Source organism: Ruditapes philippinarum, unplaced genomic scaffold (assembly GCF_026571515.1).
Source record: "Ruditapes philippinarum isolate M1 unplaced genomic scaffold, ASM2657151v2 ctg8963_1_1_1_1, whole genome shotgun sequence".
In the NCBI taxonomy this organism is placed as follows: domain Eukaryota; kingdom Metazoa; phylum Mollusca; class Bivalvia; order Venerida; family Veneridae; genus Ruditapes; species Ruditapes philippinarum.
In genome coordinates, this window is record NW_026856358.1 from 16,584 (window position 1) to 34,496 (window position 17,913).

Consider the following 17,913-nt stretch of genomic DNA (forward strand, 5'->3'; position numbering starts at 1 on the left):
ATCGGTCGACAAGAATATGTTATCAATTGTTTGCTTTATATAGCATTTGAAATATGAGGTGAAAATATATATCATTCCAGTACTTTGACTTGCATTGTAACAGACAGATTCCATAATTTGTAAATCTAGAGATAACTAAAGAAAGATCCCTTGTACGAGGAAGCTATATGATTAGCTTATAGAAGGTCACTATTCAGCCCATTAATTTGCATATGTCTGGATGAAATCAGAGGTGTCCGCTTGTGCATTTAATTATGCACAGAGGGGCAACCGAAGTCTTCCTCCGCCAATAAAGCTGAAAATACACTAAATGGCCCTTAACAGTATTTCATTGACTTGCCCCCTCCCCAACACACAGATAGAAGTCAACAACATCAGGTCCTTAGATCCTTACTCCTATTACTTCATCTTAAGAGATTGAAACTCTGTTTGCACCTAATTAAATTTAGAACCCTTCAGTTTTAATTGTTATGAGAGGAAGTCGAATAATGACTATAGTCCAGGCCCTTAATCGTACAAAATGTTACATATTGACAAATTATCATGTTTTGAAGTTACGCTTTTTCAAAGTATAGCAATCTAAAATTCTCATTGGATAAAAAATAGGACAACATCTTATTCATATTTCAAGATTCAACACTACAAGCAATGCACTAATACAAACAGAGAGACTAATCATTATGATAATTTGGATAAGTTCAGAGTGAATTTCTTCATAGTCCACCCTGCCCCTTCCTGTGCGTTTCATCCAATCATCATCGAGGGACTATCAAACTTTTACTCCACTTATCTGTATATTTTGACATTGTGCAACAATATCTATTAAGTGAAATATGTCGATACTAACGATCCCTTGCACTTAATTTGTAAATAATTCTAATGTATATGACCTATAACCTAAACATTGAATTCATAAATCCAATGATTACATGCATATTTTTTTTATCTAGCTTGCTAACATACTAGGGCATTGACCAATATTTCACAATCCAATGAAAATCAATGATTCTTGACTGAGTAATAAAATGATACATTAATTTTGTTTTCAGTTTATTTCGAATTTTGAACGTTCTGGAAAATATTCTTGGAAGAACTTTGCTATGACGTCACCATTACGTGCAATCTCAGCGTCACTATATTTGTTACCCATGTGATCATTTAAGCAAACGAATTTTCTGAAAATAAAAAAAAATAATATTAATAAATAAGATTAATAATGAATAAAAAAAGATCAATAGTAGCCAGCTCAAAGTGTTTCGTATGTAGGTTATTTACTTGATACGCGTATTTTCTTGACTTGGCTAGTTAAAGTTTAAATAGATCATTTTTTTACACAATTCAGTCACATTTGTCGGATTTACAACAAATATGTTTATACATTTTTTGGTGGATAATGAATTACATCATTAAAATGATTTTAATTTATACATCATTTTAGGCAAATGGTTTTATTGCTTATCACTCTAGAGTAGATACTTTTTTCAAAAACATCAACGTTTTTATATTAGAATACGAAACTACTGAATACTACAATATACTTAATGAATAACGTACTATACGTCTTAATGGTTAATGAATAAATATAAATTGTAATTTTAAAATGTGTTAATATAAAGATTACAATGTAAACAAAATATTGAAAAGGGCAGGTTCCAATGAGCCATGGAACACTGAAAAATGTGAAAATTACAGACTTGGTCTTGTTAAACAGAAAATGGCAGGCTCTTTCAAAAACCATGGAAAAAATAAAAATGCTAGAAGTACAGACTCGGTCTGATTGAGTCTGTTCATTAAGGATAACAGTGTTTATCTCTCACTCCGCCCCCTCACCAGCACCGGTAAATACATACTTGTTCTTTTTTCGCAAAAAGCTTGTTAAAACCTTCTCCAATTTAGTAGAATTACCAGTTGCAAAATATGCATAGTCTGTGTAATGGTAAAGGTTCGTTGCTCTGTAAAATATAATGAGAAAAATGAATAAAATAAACAATACGATGCCTATGTTTGCTAAAACATATCTTCATTAAAATTACATTCTCATCCGTAAAATGTGCGCTTTGTCAAAACGTGAATTATATACATATACAAAACTGACAACAGTCGTTTCGAAATATTAGAAAATTTTCCTTCAATATTATTCAAACGTCTATAAAACAATACGTTTATCACAGGTCACGACAAAACAGTAAAAAGTCTAAATACCGATCGATCGAAAACCAAAGTTAACTAAAGGTAATAAGACTTTTTAAAAAAAAAAGTTCCAATTAAAGCTAACAAATCACTAAAAGAGTTGATGTTAATTTAGAAAATATACAAATTAACCTTAAAAAATCACAAGCTTAAAAAATAATTCACAAACACAAAACTTCCTGGAGATGACTATTTATTCTTGTGTACCGATCTATATACAAATTCTGGAACATGTTAAAACGTAATTAAAGCTATTTATAAACAAACGTTCCTTTACATCCATATAACTTTCAATAACTTTAAATACTATTCTAAATCATTATTGTGTATACTACTACAATTCGAATAACAATGCATTCAGGATTGAGTATCTATGTTGTAACATAGCAGCTTGCATGAAAACTCTTTCCTGTCTTACTTGCCTTATTATTTCACTTTTGACAAAAATGTATTACGGATACAATTAACTATCCCGACATTTGTATCTTTCACTTACATTGGCTGTGTACCTTCTCCCTGAACATGTTCTGTTGCCTATCCCTACATTTGTATCTTTTACTTACATTGGCTATGTACTTTCTCCCTGAACATGTTCTGTTGTCTTTCCCTATATTTGTATATTTTACTTACATTGGCTGTGCACCTGCTCCCTGACACATGTTCTGTTGTTGAGAGTGTATAAGAAAATGATAATATGCAAAACTGTATTGGAAACAGATTGGATCACGAAACCTGTTCTTTGACGTCCTTTCCCATTCTTCTGAAAATCTTTGAAAATAAAACAGTGTGTTAAATAATGGATTCATGCCATTACCATTTTGAGTCTGATCAGCCGGTGCAACCAGTATAGACCCAGGCCAGTTTATACATCAGTGCAGACTGACAAGGCTCTACAATGTTTGTAACTAAGCATATACGTATATACGTACTGAAATCCCTTTCGAATGGACTGTTTTTATTCAAAAAAATAAATAAAGGAAAATTAATTTTAAGAATTTTGCAGGTTTAGCGAGATTAACTGTCATAAATATTCATATCTAGGTACTGACATTTGCCTCAATCATTTGTTTGCCCAAAATTGTTAAGGTTGTTTTGCACAAACGACCAAATCATCGTAAAGCTTTGTTTACCAAACTGTTTTGTAACATGTGTCAGCTATACTGTTTACAAAAATACTAACGATATGTTTCCATTGTCTGCAATACTTTTGTTATAATGCCAAAGCATGTAATGCAAGAAGATTGTAACATAAATTTAAATAAAATAATATTAAATGAATAACAAGCATAGCTGAAGGACTATTTCTAAATAGCTTTGCTAATAATTATGACAAAATTACACGAATTTTTCTAACAGCCTTCGTTTAACGTCATGTATTTGTCAATTTACCTGTCCTGCAGAGCGTTCATTACATCTATGTCAATGATATATGGCGCATGCGCGGGCACACCTCTTTGCGCATGCCCAAATGCTCTATAATATGTTAATGACGTATAAAAAAGACTTCCAAAAAATGAACCGTAACGTGAAGCTAATGCGATCGTTGACTGCTTGGCAGTGATACATTTTTGTCCATCCCATTCACAATCGCTGTTATCACACTGTGTTCCAACAACCTCAATATCATCTAGGTGTTCAGTCAATTTGTTACACTTGTCAATGTATTCAGGAACTCTTTCAGCACCAAATCTAATCTGTTGACCGGTTAAGGAATAGGCTGTATTAATTATGTTTAAAAATGTATAGTTATATTTACTATACTGAAACCCTGTCAAAACAAAATCATTCAACAGCTTGCTTGAATGTTAAATATTACAACAGAGCTTTTTGTCCCACGTTTACATAAGATATTCATGTATGTCAAATAGCATATACATGTACATGCAATGTAACAATGTAACAACTCTTTCGAAAATTAACCTTAAGGTTATCAGTAGCAAATTGTTTCACTATTATATACAAATATAGAGAAAACATTGTTGATGTCGGGATGGAAAAGGTTTATACGGTGAAAGAGAACTGAGAAAGTGTATCTTTGCAAGCTTTAGCGAGCTTTAGCGAGCCAAGATTCATTTTCGCAGCGAACCGGGTAAACCTTCTCCAATAATATAACAAATAATATAAAATTTTCTTGTTCTTGTCTTTCATCAAAACAATGCATCTTCTTGACTGGTTTTTGTTCTTTTATTAAAGAATAGATTGTAAAATGTTATAAATATGTTTGCACAAACTCACAAACTAAGTTTTAAGTCCATGATTATCAAAGTTTTGTTTGTCTCGTTTTTTTTTATTGAAACATTAAAAGAATCTTATTAACACTTTATAGAAATGTATGCACGGCTTATATTCAGTTGGATCTTTAGTTACGTTTATGTTACAGCATCTTGAAAGCAAGTCATGCTTTGGCAATACACGTACAGCTAAAATAACAACGTGTATGCAATTTATGACGTCATTAGCATCTGTTATGGCATATACAAGTAGAAAGGATTCTCTCACAGTTTCTGTGGAATAACCAAATGTTAATAAATCCCAGTCGACGAGAGGGCTATGACAATAGGTCCACTTTCAGTATTTTTAAAATAGAGCTATAAAGGTCTGACGGAAAAAAAGAACTTACTTTAAAACCTGTTTCTTTGGAATAAAAATCTTCGAGTTCAACTGTTTGGGCAAAGAAAAAGTCATCGTTCATGTAAAGAAAGCTCTTCGACAAGCCAGGTATACGGTGAATATGGGTCTCGATAGCCTGGGCATTAAACGTTGGTAAATGGCTTAAATTTCGAAAAATATCCTGCAAAATAGAAGTCGATGGTAAGAATGTCGAACGTTACAAAAACTTTAAAAACAAACCACAATACAAGACAATGCCCATTTTTGAAAAGGATGACGCTCATATTCCCTCCAATTATATCACTTATGAGCTGTATTGGGAACGACATGGAAAAAATTGTATTTAAAAACATTAAATATATTCATATTTCGAAATATTTCTGTTATTAATTAAAAGATGTTGCTGAATTCCGCGATCTTTTTTTTCTGATAAATTATCAAACTATTAATCGTAAAGGCATATTGTGCTTATTTTTAAAAGCTTTCTTATTTTGGTACACATTTTTAGTATCCAAACAGTTACTCATATTCATCTTTCTTCATTTATTGCTGTTTGTCAAAAACATCGGTTAATAAGTCAATTAGTATTTTGTAACGTATGGCATCAAAATACTACTTCTCCAGGTGAAAAACATCTAACATTCTATAAAACCATTAATTTAACATACAAAAATTATTTTTTTCTCTTTCCAAATAAGTGAATATGTATTTTTTCTGAGGCATAATGTGCCGTTAACAATTCTAAGTATCTATTATGCTTCACATCTGGTGCAGCGGAAATTCACTTATAAATTTTACCGATGCTCATTTTTGAGATACATATGGGGTTCCATCCCGTGCTAACGCCGTAAACAAATATAGCGATGATTAAATATCAAACTTGTGGGCAGTGGGCGTAAAACATGTTTTACTTTCAAATTGTACCTATAACACTTTTCCATTTAACATGGAGTGGAGTCCCTTTAAGCATAAAGTTTTAACCGAAATTGAATTAAGGAACATTTTTAAATATGCGGAAAATTTGCAGTAAATCGTCTTACCGAATGTTTCACAATGGAGACTTTATGGTACCCGGTGTTTAACCAGCTTGGTACCTGGCCATTTGTTACAATAAAGACATGGTTGATCCAGTCGGCATAACTCTCTACTGATCGTAAAGCATATCTCAAATTTCCCCAATCACGGAATCGTTTTGCTGTTAACTCGGTTCCTCTTAAAGTAAAGATATTTATAAAACATAAATAAATAAAAAAAAGAAAGAAAAGTTTAAAATGAAATAAATAAAAATATAATAAAAATAGAAAATAATAATAATAATAACAACAACAACAAAACAACAACAAAAACAATATTTAAATACTTATAACAATTATAATAAATTAATAATGATAATAATGAAAATGATAATGAAAATGATAATGATAACAATAAAAACAACCATAAAATGTAATAAAATCGTTAAAAACTGCTACAATGAACATGTTGATTCTCTTTTAGCGAATTTTTTTTATCTAACATGAATTTTTGGTTATGAATGATCATTTCTACATAACTATGTAGTACTTTCAGTATCTTAGATTCAACAACAACAAAAACGAAAAAAAAAATGAATAAAGACATCGTAAATAATGTTATATCAAAGGCAAAAATTAAGGTTTACGTACTCAGGTAAATAATGTAACATTGTGTCGATTAGTTTTGGATCGCTTCCATTCACCCATGTAAAAACAATATCAACCGGTTCTGAAAAACTAAAAATAAGATTATTGTAATTTAAGCATGTTAACTTGGAAAAGTATATGAAATAATCATGTAAGTATAATTATATGCAAGTAAATTTTTATTTATAAGTAAAGGCAGCATTTATTGAATGTACCGGCATTCATTTCACTGCAAGTGCGACATTTTGATACATTTCCATATTTTTTAACTTTAGGCGGTTTGCATTTGTCAATAAATGTTATTAAGACATAATGGAAACAACAACAATAATGCAAAAAAGATCCCAAACATTCAAAACGTTTAACCACCATAAGAACAACAAAACACGAGTTTATTGATCAACAACTGTCGGCGACTTCCCTGGTATAAAAAATCTAGAAAAATGGTGATACTTCTTATGCATTATTCACAACAAAATAACATAAAATTTGCAGCTCTGTTTGATTGAGTAAGTACATAAACGATAAAGAAAAAAGGCAACATTGCTCATGCTCAATAGCACCGGCTTGGCGCCGAATTTGACCGACTAACGCTGCGTTAAATGTGTACCAACTTTTCTGAAAGAGACATCCAATACTAAAAAGGAAATAGTATATGGCCATTCAATTTATGTCTTTGATGATACCTGAAATTAATATTTGATAAATTATATACCTTATACATCTCTTGTCCTCCCAGTCTTTAAGTCCATGAAACCAAGTCCACCATTTTCAAATACCTGACGAAAAGAGCATTTAAACTATATATAATATTTCTGTTTCAAAAAAAAAAAAAAAAAAAAAAAATAAATAACAAGACACGTGGTCCTTTCATTCAGTCTTTTATTAGTCAATTCCCTGGGTGATCTTTATTTCATATGTGTTGGCGCACTGTTTGAATTATGTTTTAAAACGCCCTGAGTATCACATGCCCCGAACCCTGGGTAACGCAAGCTTGATATGGCGTTAAAATAAGAACTTGTAATGTAGACCAGCTGCCGATATAATGACTAAAGCCAAGGCGAGTGGTCCTACAAGGTAGGCTTTGAGTCGACGAGGATTAGGTGCTAGGGTCCATTGCACGGATAGACGGCTTGGACGGCAGGCCTTTTGCTGGCACCAACTGCGCTTGTAATGGCTACTTTTTCATATTGTCGCAGATTACTGTCTCACCGCCGTACAGTGACCTAATTTTGGCTGAAAATTCATATCTTTGGCTAATACTTTGTGGATGTTGCATGGAGGTTAATTATCATCAATTTATGCTACAAAATCAACCCTTTAAAGACATGAGTGGTGACATGTTCGGGGTCCGTACTGGAAAGCGAAAGCTGCATTTTTGCCCTTACGGGCGAATGGACCCTCATTAAGCATACACTACACACACACACATGCTATGAAATCAAGAGCTAAGATCATTTCAAATGTTACTGCTTCTTAAGTCTAATATATGTTTTCTTTAAAGACAGTGTTGATCTACGTAGATCACTTTAAATTTTCTTATTTATTATATTTCATTTATCTATTTATTAATTTATATTTATTTATTTATTTTTTTTAATTAATTAATTAATTATTTTATTTTATTTATATTGATGTTTTTCAATGCTGTCATTCTTAAATGTATTTCAAAATGCTATTCTTTTCAAGTATTTGTGATATCTTGGCTATCCTTTTTATATTTGTAAAGGCATTGTGTATGTCGATAAGCCAATTAACCTGAAACTGAAACTGCAATCATTAATCAAGATGATAAAGTCCACATATGAAATGAATTGAAAAGATTTATCTGTTTTGTTGACATCAGTGTTATGTTATTCTGGATGTGTGGTTAAGATAAACAATTAAGTAAATAAAGTAGCACATGTTTCTTACAAATTTAGTCCTGGGCAATGTAAAACTTACATTGTTATCTTGTATTGTTATCATATTCTAACATGGTCTACAGTTTCAAGTTAATCGACACAACTGCCAAAAGAAACGAAGGTGAAGAAAACTATAATAATTAAAATAATAAAAACCCTGCGTATCTTCAGGAAGATAACATCGTTTTTATTATAACATAGGTGTTTATATCAAAATAAGTCCCATATGAAACTGTTTGTTTAAGTCTGAATCTAAGTGCCCTTCCTTAGTAAGAAACTAACAATCAAATCAGTCCTCATAAGTATGAAAGTTTAAAAAAGCGTCTATATTGTTTGTTATAAAGATTTTTGACAGTCTATACGGCCCTATTTTTACGGTGGTTTGCATATATATATATAATCATAATTACATGTGATACATATGTAAATTTCACTTAAGTGTTGTTAGTAATTGCAGTATCCTTCAAAAAATAAAATGACTAATACTCTTCTGGAGGACTCGCCCATATGGGCAACCGGTTGCGAGTATAAATAAACGCAAAAAGACACACAAGTGTTGTAAAAATCTTAATTACAACATACCGATTTAATTTCTTAGAATCTTATAAAAAGCTTTTTTTCAACAAATATTCTATAATAATATCTAGATGATACATTTTTATTTCGTTTTTTATCCATATTTTATCCACATTTGAAATTGTTCTTTTCTATGGAAATTGTGCCACTTGTAGAGCTATCCACTTTAATATGTACTGCATCCTGTAGTAATTACTTTGAAATAACCAATAATGTTTAGCAAAATATTCTAATAGTTTTATTTGTGTCTATTTTATTTATGTTAATGCTGTATTGTAGTAAAAACTTAATCGTTTACGTTAAGAAAATATGAGATTTTTATGAAGAACTAGAATGAAGATTACTTGCCTCATAAGATTTAACCAGGACGATTTTTAATTCAAACTGATCATTTAAAGCATACAAATCACATTAAAAATTTTGTTTTTGCTATGAAATACAACATGGCACGTCGATATTTACCAAAACTGTTCATTTAAAACATATTAACCACAAACAAGATTTTCTTTTGCTATGAAATACCACGTGGCACGACGAGTTTAACCAAAAATTGTTCATTTAAAACATATTAACCACAAACAAGATTTTCTTTTGCTATGAAATACCACGTTGCACGACGATTTTAACCAAAAATTGTTCATTTAAAACATATAAACCACAACTAAGATTTTGCTTTTGTTATTCAATACCACGTGGCACGACGATATTTACCAAAATTGTTCATTTAAAACATATAAACCACAACTAAGATTTTGTTTTGCTATAAAATACTACGTGGCACGTACCTTTAAATCCTAACTGTTCACTTTAACACATAAACAACAACAATGCAATTCGTTTTTGCTGTTGTTGTCGTTTTTATTTGGTATGAAATAACACGTGGCACATCGATATTTACCAAAACTGCTCACTTTAGCACATAACAGTTTTTGTTTTTGTTGTTGTTTTTGCTAGAAAATACCACATGTCACTTCGATATTTACCAAAATAAATCAATTTTAATTCAACACACATAAAAGACAGTTCAATTTTTTACTACGAAATACCACCATTAAATGAAATGTATGTTGTCTCTATTCCAAATGCTGCCGTACACGTTGCTCAACTTTGCCCACCATTTGTGTGGTGTTGATAGTTTACCCCCCGGATAACAGCAGTAAGCCACACTGAATATTCACCAGAACACATTTCAGCCACTGCATCGTTCCTGGACGGCTGTCTAGTTGCATAGAATTGTTAACTTCTGTGCATGCCAGGGTAGAGGTACATTGCAAATGACGTTAGAAGGTTATGAAGACAAAATTCACATTTTTCTTCATATAAAAATGCACTGTTTACTATGTATAATAACTCCAAATCATATCGCGTGTATATCTACCAGTGTTTCAATTTGTGATGTGATCATCTTCGGTGAAGCATTACATGTGCGGTATGTAATTACATTATATGTAAAATATATAACTAGGTTTTATGCAAAATATATAAAATTTTGGGTTACATGCAAAATACATAATTAGGTTATAGTAAAATATATTACTAGGTGTTATGTAAAATATATCAGTATATTGTCTTAATTATTGTTTATAAATGAACTTGAAAATATCTAATGCATCAGTATGATTCATAGTTGCAGTTTCCTTATTTATCATTTCCATACCTATGTTTCATGCAATTTAATATTATGTAATATATACACATTTGTTATATACAATGTATATAAAATCTGATATCAAAATCATCATTGACTTAATTAAATTATGTTAATTATACACACCTGTGTTTTTGTTAAGCGTCCTGTAAAGTAACAGCAAGCAAGAAAACAAATTATCAAACACAATTTCTTTACATATGATATTTTATAAATAATTCTCATTTTTTCTACTACAACTAAACAGATAACACCGCTGATGCGAGGTCTCCTAGATAATTACCTTACAACATATCTGATCTGCGCATGCGCCAAAAATATCAAATTCACTGATGATATTTGTCCATAACATATGATTACTTTACTGTCTTTCAGTCATGTTTTTCAATTTACCGTTTTGGGCTTTCATAAAAGGTTTTTGTTTAGAGCTTACATCCAGAAAATGGTTTTAATTTAGTTAAACGGAGCATTTTATATTTGCATTTTTTGCGTATATTGGACCAATATATTTATAGTATATATTTTGATTATCACATTGTACACCAAAGGTGGATGTAAATAAGCCCAACGTATAAATACTGCATACTTCAAATACGAAGAGAATAAAATTGAACCACAAAGACCGTAATCGGTGTTAAAACAGCTTTAATATTGTTAAAGTTATACTATTTGTCGTAAAGATTTTTGACAAGTTATATGCCCCTGTTTAAACGGTTGTTTGTATAGAATTATAGCCCAAGCTGAAAGACGGGAATCATATTGCAAAGTACCGTTTATATACGGCTATATAACATGGTAAGAATATTTACAACGAATTTATAATACTGCAAACTTTCTTTATAAGAAAGAAATTTATGATTCGACTGCAGCCTATATATAGATCAAATTAACGTTACGATTATCCAATGAAAAACGACGTTACAAATGTGCATTATTATAAATATGAACGTAATTTAGTATTATGATTCATGCGTGTCATTAAGGTACCGAAACAGCTTAAACATCATTTAACTTATACATTTGAACATGAAGGTTGAAGTCATAATAAAAGATTTCTGGTTTGATAAGAAAATCTTATCAATATTATTATAATGATTTCGCCGTTTATATAAATGATACAGACAGATACGATCGCTTAAATACACTACCAAAGCAGGTCGCGTATATTGATAAAAATTTGATATCAATAAACTTTCATCATTATTTTATGAATACTGGTAAATAATTAAAGAGTATAAGGCTATATTTAATGAAATATTTTAATAAGATTAATGGTAATTTTTTCCATAATCTCATGGTCGATTCCCGATTAAGTTGGAAACATAGAATGTCTCTGTTATTTAACAGTAATGAATATTATACGTAGAAAGAATAATAACTGGTCCGAAATAAGATAATATTCTGCTTTTTTAAGTAGGCTTATAATCCTTGAGCAATGTGTTCGTGCATGAACTGTGCCATTCGCTTTTAATTGTATAAGGCAGTATATCACTATATCTTTTTCATACATGCATTTTAATTAACCAGGATACATTGTGTTAGGTAACCAGATAACCTTGTTGTTGTGTTATAATATTATGTTGAGTAACCACGTTACATTTTGTTAGGTAACCAGATAACCTTATATGTGTAACCAGATAAAAACAATGTGTTAGGTAACCAGATTCTCTTGTGTTGAGGGGCGTCCGTGGCCGAGTGGTAAAGGTCGTTGAATCCAATATGTCCTATACTGTGTCAGTGTGACGTAAAATCCAATCAAAAGAAAAAAAACCTTAGGTTAGGCAACCAGATAAAACAATGTTTTGGGTAACCAGACAAAATAAAAAAGGGGAGCCGTACGAGTAGCACAATGGTTAAATTATATGCCTCTTAACCTTGGGGTCTTGGATTCAAGTCTTCTTTCTTCCACGGCATTACTTTCTCTTAGGACACCAGTACTTGTAGTAAATACATTCTGATATTTTAACGATACATATTATTCTATAAGAATAGATATAAAGCCATTTTCTAATGAATTTTTAATAGATATACACTGCTTTATAAAAGCAAAATTGATATAACATTTTTGCCGCATATTTAATTATCGTTTGCTTATATTAATTATTGGAATTAGATTCGATGTTGTCAAGAGTTCTTTCTTCATTTGAACAAACAAACAAACAAGCAAACAAACAAACAAATAACCACCTGTACACAGGTAGACAGATAGACAATGGAATAGCCTGAAGTCATCATATTGATAGTAATCATAACAACTTGCAACCTCATTAATGGGTTTAATATCTAGAACAGTTAAAGGCCCATTAATTCAATACTTAAGCATTGCAGTAACCTGCTTTTCGGACGAAGTCCGTCTGTTATCAGCTTGTCTTCCTGTAAAATTTACAGAGAAGGACTGAATATAAGAAGAATTTTCATTGGTCATTTTAAATTGTAAACTAAAATAAGTGAATCTCATTGGTCATTCTAAAATAAAATGGAGAGGATAGTTTAATATTAAGAACAGTTAAAGGCCCATTTTGTCAATACCTAAGTATCACAGTGACCTATTTCTTTTCATATATATTTGCATATTTGATTTGCTTATGTTTTTGTAAATAATACAAGCTGAGTGTTATTGTGAATAAGCTGAAAATTAATATACGTAAAAGTAATAGTATATGAAACGAGTAAGTTACGATGGTATATATTAACTGGCTGGGTGAGATCGAGGTTTGTTTCAGCTAAAACAAAACGAGTCTTTTAAAAAGATACTCCACCGAAGTATATATTTTTATCATGCAAAAGTATGTTATTTTTAAGTTTTCAATACAGAAAGAAATGTTAGCAATGCTTGCATTACAATGACATGATAATTATTTCTTGTAGATACTACTGATATATTGATATTGATGATTTTTCAAAGGAGAACAACTTTATTTAAAGTGTCCTTTTTTGTTTACCATTTGACTTTATAAATTTTGTAATCATTTACAAATTCACCTAAAATTGACAGAACTATCTTCATTCAATTATATTTTAGAACTATCCTTTAAATTTTATTTTATATTAACAAAAGTATCCCTTACATTGTATCATAGAACTATCTTTAAATTTTTATTTTAGAATGGAAAGAATTATCCTTTACATGTTTTTAATGGTTAGAACTGACCTTTACATTTTATTTTTGAATGACCAATGAGATTCACCGATTTCATTTTGTAATTTTAAAATGACTAATGAAAATTCTTTTTATATTCATTCCTTCCTTGTTAATTTTACAGGAAGTCAAATCGATAACAGACGGACTTCGTCCGAAACAATTATCGTCCCGTTAGGCCGTGATGATTGTATTTGCAGAAACACCCCAATAAAACATGGCAAATAAAAGATACGACGAACATAATTTTTAAAAATTGAGAATACCTTTAACTATGCAAGTATAGTTTTCAAAAAACGGTAATTGTCAATTTGTGTTTGAAAATCTCTTGACTACCATTTAAAGTATCGTGTGGGTGTAAAATATGGTGATATATGCTTTGTTAAAGTACAACAAAATGTTTAACTGACATACGGTTCCTTAAATTAAGTTGTTAAATGTATAATTGACACTTTTACAAAAGGCTTATAAAACTTTAAATATCAAGCTCTACTATATTCCAGAAATAAATACAAAATAATTACAAAAGTTTACCAACTTGACAATTAAACTTAAACTTTTGTTTCGGTTTTATACAACAACAATTATATTTTCATTATCTGTAGAAAGGTTTCACTAATTTCAAATTTCCCTTACTAGAAAAGTGATAATAAAGAATTATATTTTTTGAATAACTTCAAATAAATAAACGTAAAATGAATAAACGTTTCTCGATAAATACATTCACACAAATCTGTGTAAATATATAACTTATATTCGCATTATATTTTCATATTACTTTCTTCATGCAATACAGATGCTTTTTGTTCAATTGAGAAGGAAGCTTTTAGCTAATAGATGCCGTCCGCCCTCTCAATCTGTTCTTGGATTAAACAAGTACTAAGAAACTAGTGAAAGGTTTCTTATTCAAATAGCTATCATATTTGGTGTCAAGCAGACTGCAATTATACTATATCTATGCCGACTCATATAACACATTTATCTTAACCACTTGGATATACGTACTAAATAAGATTCAAACAAGAGGACGAGGATGGCTATTCATCGCTCTCCAGGTGATATGGTCGACATAGACTGGACATTCCTTTTATTTCAGTTTTACCAAAATCATCCAAGGGGTAAACTAGATGTTATTAAAGTCTATTTTCATATTGAGCATGCAACCATTTAGCAAATTTTGTAAAGGACCAACTTATGAACGTTCATGTAGATATTCAATAATAATTCTGAAGCATGATAAAGAGGTGTGGTCACCCGAAGCTTAAGTCTTTAAGATCTTGCCACCATCTGGTTAGCAAACCAGAACATTTTAAACAGTATTAGTCAAGGACCATCAAATTGTGATTTCTGTAGAGCTTCATTAAAATTTATTAATTGACTGAGGACGATGTATCATTTAAAACTTATTTTTATTTTCGAGGATTATAATAAATACAAATAAGCAAAAACCCGACCCTTCACGAAGTGAAGCCAATTTGATTTCAGGGCTATAATAAAAACTAAAGCTTGGCAGGGGCCCACTTGATGATGTTTCATGGCAAAAATCTAAGCTCAACCCAATCTTTATTGTAGTCATATTAAATTTTAAAAGAATTTACTAAATCAAAATTTGGAAAAATTATATAACCCTCGTGGGCGGGGTCAGTTTTCACCCAAAAACTGTTATTTGAACAAACTTGGTAGAGGTCAACTACTAGATGTTGCATGCCAATTAAATAAGCCTTAACCCTTATAATTACAACGAAAGTGGTTTCTAAAGATTCACTTGGTACATACGAGGAAAACAAGTGACCTTCTTTTTAGTTGTCAATATTTTCCCAAGGACTGTTAGTGGAATACGCTCTGCAGAGATTCACGACATGATGTTCATGGCAATAACCTAAGCTCTAGTCTTAATAGTTTTAGAGGGGTTGACTTTTTAGTATATAACTATATTCATGTAAGGAAAGCCTACAACCTCCCAGGGCAGGGCCAAGTGTGACTCAGGGGCTTTTATTATAAAAAGATTGAGATGATGTTCATAACAAATTTCCCAGGTCTAACCTGTATGTATTCAGAAGAGAATTTACAATATACATGTACATAATTAATATAAGGAAAACCCAAGTCGACTCTTTTTGAAGTGTGTTTCACGAAATTCAATACTAGACTAGAGTATGGCAAAGTCAAATAAATTTAATATACTAATACATTTGTTGTTTTCCATACATTTTGAAACATATTGTTCACCTAGCTATTGATAATTTGAAATATACATTGTTAAATGTTTTTGTTGTTCGTGAATTATTATCTCAAAAGTTGTTGAATATTATTTTAATTTAATATAACTATTAATTTTAATAACCAAAAGTCAATTAAGGATATTAAGCATTTATTTGGTATTTCTATTAATATTAATTACCAAAATTCAATTAAGCATATTAAACATTTATTTGATATTTCTATTAATTTTAATAACCAAAAGTCAATAAAGGATATTAAGCATTTAATTGGTATTTCTATTAATTTTAATAAGCAAAAGGCAATAAAGCATATTAAGCATTTATTTGACATTTCTATTAATTTTAATAACCAAAAGTCAATTAAGGATATTAAGCATTTATTTGGTATTTCTATTAATTTTAATAACCAAAATTCAATTAAGCATATTAAGCATTTATTTGATATTTTTTATTAATTTTAATAACCAAAAGTCAATTAAGGATATCAAGCATTTATTTGATATTTCTATTTATTTTAATAACCAAAAGTCAGTTAAGGATATTAAGCATTTATTTGATATTTCTATTAAATTTAATAACCAAAAAGTCAATTAAGCATATTAAGCATTTATTTGATATTTCTGTATGAGATTAAAACTTGCAATATTTGTTATGACATACAATTTTAAGCTTCTTTTTCGGCGGTTATCTTTATTATTTCGAGAACAAAAATGGATAAAATCAGCAGACGATTTTAATAGCAGTTGGCGAATTCGTCCACAGTAAGAAACAGTCTCCAAGATAGAGAGTACGTCTTGTAACTATTTAAGATTTATTTTTTTTTCTAGTTTCCATGAATACAAAATAGCTGTTTTGATAGCAAAGTTTTTGGTACTTGTCTAAATGTTTGAATGACATTTTCAATTGTTATCCGAAACTCGGCAAATGTGTTTTTTGCCATGCGAATCCCTCGATACAAACAAACTTTTACCGTTATACAGCTTCACTGTACACTATCGGTCACAGTAGATAAGTCAACCTGTTACGCTTAAATTCGAAGCTGAAACTGCAAAAGTTTGTTTCTGCCATCCGATTAGCTGGGGACAAAACCCCAAATAGTCTTAATTCCAGAGTAAGTCTATTGGATGATTCTGTGCGTGCTAATAGTATATCTCTTTGCATCTATCGCTATTTAGTGTTTATTGTAATTGATAAAATGTCGCCTTGGCATAGTTGTTAAAATGTTCCAAAAGAATTCTAAAACAATTTGTCTTGAGTGCCATTTCATTTAGATGAATGTCAAGCAAGGACGTTTTTTATTGTTTTTGTCGTTCATATATCAACTCTTCAGTTATCATTGTGGTAGAACTATGTTGAGTATCTGTTTCTCTTGGAGACTCCTGTGTTAAATTTAATGATGTATCATCAGCCTGGACAATATTACCGCCGGGAAAATTGATTAACAAAAATTTTGGGAAAACATTTGTTCGGATGTTTAATTGATTCCATGTCTTTTTTTTTGGCCCGTCTTTTAGCGTTTTCCTGCAAAAAAAACCAAATTTTTCCCTTTTAAAAACTTTTTTTTTTAATCGATCATATTTATTTCAATAAATTTTTAAATTAAAATATGTTGTAATTAAAAGTGTATCTATAAAAGGCCACATCCCGTATATATGACATCATAAATTGAACTTCATTATTATTTCTCTGAGCTTTATACAAAAGTATAAGCTGAAATATGGCTTTATCATAAACTGGCGAAATGGTTTTCTTTTTTTATTTCAAACAATTCATTTTCCTGATTATACAATAAAAGATATATTGTATTATCATGATACAATACTTTTATAATAGTCATATATTGAAGCTTATCACCTCTTCTTTGATCATTGTGGTAGAACTATGTTGAATATCTGTATCTCTTGGATACTCCTGTGTTGAAGGTAATGATTTATCAACAGAACTTGGACAATAAACCGCCGGT

General features: G+C 30.4%; 1 protein-coding gene across 2 annotated transcripts; it reads right to left on the reverse strand.

Annotated features, from left to right (window-relative positions):
• Window positions 1-482: 482 nt before the first annotated feature.
• Window positions 483-10,855, reverse strand: LOC132746279 (receptor polysaccharide phosphotransferase WefC-like). 2 transcript variants are annotated; one of them, XM_060735385.1, is made up of 9 exons: window positions 10,716-10,855; window positions 7,177-7,240; window positions 6,465-6,551; window positions 5,841-6,012; window positions 4,811-4,981; window positions 3,580-3,884; window positions 2,821-2,958; window positions 1,851-1,952; window positions 483-1,175 (listed from the first exon to the last, which is right to left on the reverse strand). In XM_060735385.1, exons 3-9 carry the CDS (start codon window positions 6,482-6,484, stop codon window positions 1,046-1,048), a joined length of 1,038 nt encoding a protein of 345 aa, XP_060591368.1. In that variant the 5' UTR covers window positions 6,485-6,551; window positions 7,177-7,240; window positions 10,716-10,855; the 3' UTR covers window positions 483-1,045. The 2 variants fall into 2 exon arrangements, with proteins under 2 accessions (XP_060591368.1, XP_060591367.1); XM_060735384.1 differs by lacking the exon at window positions 10,716-10,855 and adding an exon at window positions 9,727-10,358.
• Between the last annotated feature and the right edge of the window lie 7,058 nt (window positions 10,856-17,913).